At 45.5% G+C, this 6,000-nt stretch overlaps 1 protein-coding gene across 4 annotated transcripts in view; it reads right to left on the bottom strand.

The window, feature by feature from the left end:
- Nucleotides 1–1,421: 1,421 nt before the first annotated feature.
- Nucleotides 1,422–6,000, bottom strand: part of EFCAB7 (EF-hand calcium binding domain 7) — a 125,375-nt gene continuing 120,796 nt past the window's right edge. For all 4 annotated transcript variants that reach the window (XM_089653383.1, XM_089653382.1, XM_089653385.1 and 1 more), the window contains one exon: nt 1,422–1,791. In XM_089653383.1, the coding sequence (XP_089509509.1) occupies nt 1,717–1,791 (75 nt within the window). In that variant the 3' untranslated portion in view covers nt 1,422–1,716. The remainder of the gene's footprint in view (nt 1,792–6,000) is intronic.

The raw sequence follows: 6,000 nt of genomic DNA, 5'->3' as shown, positions 1-6,000 counted from the left end.
ACGTGCGATATACCTTATTTATATAACATTTATAGGTAAAGTTGATCCAGGGAATATCCGATTGCCTCTCGGGGGATCAGAAAGGAATTTTTTTCCCTGCAGGAGCAAATTGGATCATGTTTTGCTGGTTTTTTTTGCCTTCCTCTGGATCAACTGTGGGTGTTAAATTATAAATTTTTTATTTTTTTTTAATGGTTGAACTGGATGGACTTTTGTTTTTTTTTCAGCCAGACTAACTATGTAACTATATACCGCACCGCATATATGTGAACCAGGGCTCAGTGTGAGGTAGCTTGTTACCGGCAGGATAATGCAGTAAAATAAAGGGGTCCAAGTACTTCACAAGACAAACTGAACTTCGTTTAAATTGCATACCTGTTGGTCACAGCTTCCCAAAGCCTGGCCAAAAAACAAAAGTAGGATTCTCAATGATCAACATGCATAATTAGGCCCCTTGCACAATGGGCCGTTTAGGTGCAGCTACCAGCCAGGGGCGGACTGACCATTTGGAAACTCGGGCACTGCCCGAGGGCCTGGGGTCAGTAAGGGCCCCCATGAGATGCCCCTGGTACCTTTTCCATATGCTTTTTTGAGTTTGGGCAAGGACACAGGGGCCCCATGATCACCTATTGCCCAGGGGCCCCATGAGTTGTCAGTCCGCCCCTGTTACCAACCCTGCTGCAGGCAGCCTGTCAAATTCTATGACAGGCTATGGCTGGACAGGGCAGAAAAGTGTATCAAGTGCTACTGGTGTTTAGGGCCCTGTATATTCAGGGATGAGGTTTCATGACGCAGACGTCTGGACACTGCGAGTGCGATAAAACGCTGGGAGGGACCTCTGCAGTGGAACAACCCAGTGTGCATGGACCTACAGGAAAGATATACACAACCAATGAGTTCATTCCGAAGAGTCACAATGTTTAATAGTCACTCAGTCATCTCTGGGATTCCTTGATCAAACGATTCTGGTTCGATTTCTGCGCAACTGACAACCATCTGCATTGCTTAGCTCTTATATTGGCTAATTATTGGAAAATATTATTATTATACAGGATTTATGGCGCCAACAGTTTGCTCAGCGCTTTACAATATAACGGGAGATAATACAGCAACAATACAGTTCCATACAAGAGGGTGAGGAGGCCCTGATCCTGGGAGCTTACAATCTAGGAGGGAGGGAAATGAGAATGATAAATGATGTGGCCAAGTCATTGGCTAAGGAACCTATTTTCCACAGTAACTAAATACATAGTTTTTTTTGCAAAAATCCTGATTCGTTTCTACAAGCACCAGTTCCAACCGCACCAGTTTTTTCGCAAACCCCATTTTCAGTCTGCTGTGTACTGCCACCATGTGCACCTCATCTGTACTATTACCTGAAATCTCTCATACAGAAAGGACTTTGATCAGGCCGACAGAGCTAAAATCACACATTTATTTAGAATGTAACATTTGTTTGTGATCGTCAATTTTGTTTCTTGATTCCCATCCAAAGACAATAGTGCAATCTGCATGGGTTGAGCCCCATATTGATTAGTATTTTGTAAAAACTGTAAGAGGAACAAAAAACACACTTTTTTTTTTTAGAAGAAATGTGGCACCTGTAGTGTAATCAATCAAATCTTTGGTTATCAGTGTAATGATCCTGATATGACGAAGCATTAGGAATGTCCACTGGTTCAAAAATGTCTTCTCCCTTTGCTGTAGAGCTCAGGCTCAGGACAGAACACTCTGTATGCAGTTATACAACCACTCCTGTCTCTCGTTCAGGGCCATGACATGCTGAGACACCTGTAAAAAGAAAGGCTGATGTTAGTTCCCTGCTTCATGTCAGCATTATATAACTCATTTCTGGACATGCAGAATATCTGGCTAGTGTGAATATTTAACCACTTCAAGTCCGGACACTTTATTATTTATTTTATTTATTTCAGGTACTTATATTGCGCCATCAATTTACACAGCGCTTTACATATATATTGTACATTCACATCAGTCCCTAACCCTCAAGGGGCGTACAATCTAAGGTCCCTAACTCACCCTAACTTTCACCCCCTTCCAGTCCAGGCCAATTTTCAGCTTTCAGTGCTATCACACTTTGAATGACAATTGCGCGGTCATGCAACACTGTACCTTAATAGATAAATTGCAGCGCTAAATAAAAAATGACATACCATACTCGAGTATAAGCCGACCCGAATATAAGCCGAGGTACCTAATTTTACCACAAAAAACTGGGAAAAACTATTGACTCGAGTATAAGCCGAGGGTGGGAATCATTGGTATCAGTGGGAGGAATAGTGCCCCATCATTGGTGTCAGTGGGAGGAACAGTGCCCCATCATTGGTGTCAGTGGGAGGAATAGAGCCCCATCATTGGTGTCAGTGGGAGGAATAGTGCCCCATCATTGGTGTCAGTGGGGGGAATAGAGCCCCATCATTGGTATCAGTGGGAGGAATAGTGCCCCATCATTGGTGTCAGTGGGAGGAACAGTGCCCCATCATTGGTGTCAGTGGGAGGAATAGAGCCCCATCATTGGTGTCAGTGGGAGGAATAGTGCCCCAGCGTTGGTGTCAGTGGGAGGAATAGTGCCCCATCATTGGTATCACTGGGAGGAATAGTGCCCCAGCGTTGGTGTCAGTGGGAGGAATAGTGCCCCATCATTGGTATCAGTGGGAGGAATAGTGCCCCATCATTGGTATTAGTGAGAGGAATAGTGCCCCATCACTGGTATCACTGGGAGGAATAGTGCCCCATCGTTGGTGTCAGTGGGAGGAATAGTGCCCCATCATTGGTATTAGTGAGAGGAATAGTGCCCCATCATTGGTGTCAGTGGGAGGAATAGTGCCCCATCATTGGTATCAGTGGAAGGAATAGTGCCCCATCATTGGTATCAGTGGGAGGAATAGTGCCCCATCATTGGTATTAGTGAGAGGAATAGTGCCCCATCATTGGTGTCAGTGGGAGGAATAGTGCCCCATCATTAGTATCAGTGACACCAATGATGCGGCACTATTCCTCCCACTGACACCAATGACACTTGCTGACCCCTGTTGCAGTATGGTGCTGCTGCAGCCAGCATATGTGGTTGCAGCAGCACCTCTGCACTGCACACTTACCTGTCAGCTGTCCTTCTTCACTCCGGCCTCTCCCTCACTCGATTTTCGCGGGTCCGCTCGGCTCCGCCTCCTCGCCCGTGATTGGCCGCCCGTGTACCTTTCCTGAGCTACAGTTCTGGAGGCCAATCACCGGTGAGGAGGCGAAGCCGAGCGGCAGGAGTGAGGGAGTGGCCGGAGTGACGGAAGGAGCAGCGCTTCCTGGATGGATCATCGTGAGAGCCAGGTAAGAGACAGCAGCCCTCTGCCCACCCCTGTACGCGCCCCCCTTGACGGAGCCTCGCGCCCCCCCTGCAGACGTTGACTCGAGTATAAGCCGAGGGGGCCGTTTTTCAGCACAAAAAATGTGCTGAAAAACTCAGCTTATACTCGAGTATATACGGTAGATAAATGGATAAATGAAAGTCTTTAAAATGTGCAACGTGACAATGGTGGTTCTTTAGGTGGCTGTTAAATTATCGTGACTTCCGTGGTTCGTAAGAAGTGAGTGTACAATGTACTAACCAGATAGCACAAGGTTTTTGTGCGTTGGAGTAAATAAGACCTACTCCAAGGTACTCTGGGAACCGGAATTCTGCAAAACAGGTGAAGTCGTCAGGTGGGGTTGAGTCACCAGATGTCATCAGGCCAGCGCAGATTTCCTCATTCCAGTATAGTGTACCTATACACTGTACCTATATGAATATTTTAGCATTTTTTTGAGATAGATAAAGCTTTATTTTGGTGGTATTTATTCACCACTGGGATTTTTATTTTTTTTGCTATATAAATGAAAAACTCCCAAAATTTTGAAAAAAAGTGTTTTTCTTATACAATTTTGCAAATAAATAATATTTCATCATAAATCTTCGCCAAAATGTATTAAGTTATCTTTCTAGTAAAAAAAAAAAATAACCCAAATTATTTTATAACCAAAAATAATTTTTAAAAACTGCCATTGCCATTTTTATTTTATTTTTTTATATTTTTTATATTATTATTATACAGTATTTATAAAGCGCCAACAGTTCGCTCAGCGCTGTACATTAATTTATGTTTTTTTTTTACATACTGTCACCCTAGCAGTACAGTGTCACCATGGTGACGCTGTACTACTTGTGGGGGGTGATGAAGACTTTTTTTTTTTTTTTTTACACTGATTGTTTTTACACCCATAAAGGCTGTAAAAGCAATCATTTCTCCTTCTCTCCGGCTGCATTCCTGCAGCCATTGAGAAATACTGTGAGAGCTGTGATTGGTCACAGCTTGTCACATGGTACAAGGCAGTTGTGAATAGCCTTGTACCATGTGACCTCTGTGATCATTCACAGATTTCACACGTAGTAAGCAATGATGTCAGAAGTGACATCTTGCTTACTACTCTGCATGTGATCACTGATTGGGCAATTAGTGATCACATGATTGGGACCTCGCACAAAGGTCCCGTACGACGATCGGAGGACACAGCGGGCACCGGATCGCGGTGCTGTGCGCTCACAGGGAACGTGCACACAAGCAGGGGTCTAGGAGGTCATTTATAAACGGCCACCTGACCCTGCACTGCCACCATCCGGCCGTTGATATACAACGGCCAGACAGGAAGTGGTTAAGAACATGAGGTCATGATGATGTCATATATATCTCTTCTATTGTATTACTGGTTTATTGGCATTCTCTGTGTTTGTGCCATGATAAAGAGTGCTTGAAAGTCACTGAGACTGCAGAGTGTATGGTATACCAGTACAATCAGATTAGGGTACAAGCCACTGAAAAACCCTCTGTTTTTAAAGTGAATTGTTAGACAGGGTCAATTTGGTTGTTTTGCAGCCTAGCTGCTAAGTGTGCTGGGAAATCTTTGTTTGTGGTGTGCATTGCCCTTCCATGTGCACCTTACTGCGATAGTTGGGGTGGTTGTCACTTTTTTGTACAGTTGGTTGAATTGGATGCACTGGATGCCTTCAGCTGCCATTGTGCTTTTACTGAGCATCCCGTGGGGCCCTGTGTCTTTAAGGAGGAGTGGGCTCCCTCCAGGCAAGCCTGCCTTTAACCTATTCGCTGCTCTATGTACTCCAACCTGGGAGACTCTGAAAAATTATAGAGTTAGGACCAGAGGCGTCCCTAGGATTGGTGTCCCCTGGTGCAGAAACACGTGGTGTCACCCCTCCAGAGAGGAAGGAGCGGTGTCGGTGTAGCAGTAAAATGAGTATCTTGACCCGGGAAGATACGTATCCTCTGAAGTGACTGTGCATGTGCCGGTTTCAGGTCGAAGAAGCCGATTTCCGATTTCACCACAGAGCTGCCACAGTGAACCCCTATAGGCTGCAAACCGCTGAAGATGATCCCGCAGATCACTATGGGTTGCAAGATCAGTTAACCTTGTATAGGTTGAACATATATGGGGTTAACTGATCTTGCAACCCATAGTGATCCACGGGATCAGCTTCAGCGGTTTGCAGCCTGTAAGGGGTTAATTGTAACAGCTCTGTGCTAAAGTCGGAGATCAGCAATCGGCTTCTTCGGCCTGAAACCAGCACATGCGCAGTCGCTTCAAGGGATACATATCTTCACGGGTCTGGGATACTCATTTTACAGCTACAGCAGGGGCAGCTGTCACTGTTCCGGGATCCAGGATCACCCCAATAACTGGCCAGGACCTTCACAGAGCCCAGAAGCTCTGCTGGCATCCTGCTCCTGCACCCCCTGTGATGGTGTCACCCGGTGCGGCCCGCACCCCCTAGGGACGCCACTGGTTAGGACCGCAGTACACAGTGGAGCCTTGACGCAAGTACTGTGGCTTACGCATATATTTGCAAATGCTTGAAAGCAAAACCCTCTGTTTTTAAAGTGAATTGTTAGACAGGGAAAATGTGGTTGTTTTGCAGGCTAGCTGGTAAGTGTGCTGGGA

The sequence above is a fragment of the Staurois parvus genome, unplaced genomic scaffold (assembly GCF_062004578.1).
Source record: "Staurois parvus isolate SC_StPar_1 unplaced genomic scaffold, SC_StPar_1.0 ptg000709l, whole genome shotgun sequence".
Lineage (NCBI taxonomy): Eukaryota > Metazoa > Chordata > Amphibia > Anura > Ranidae > Staurois > Staurois parvus.
Note: the sequence above shows the minus strand (reverse complement) of the source record. Positions and strands in the feature narration are given on the sequence as shown.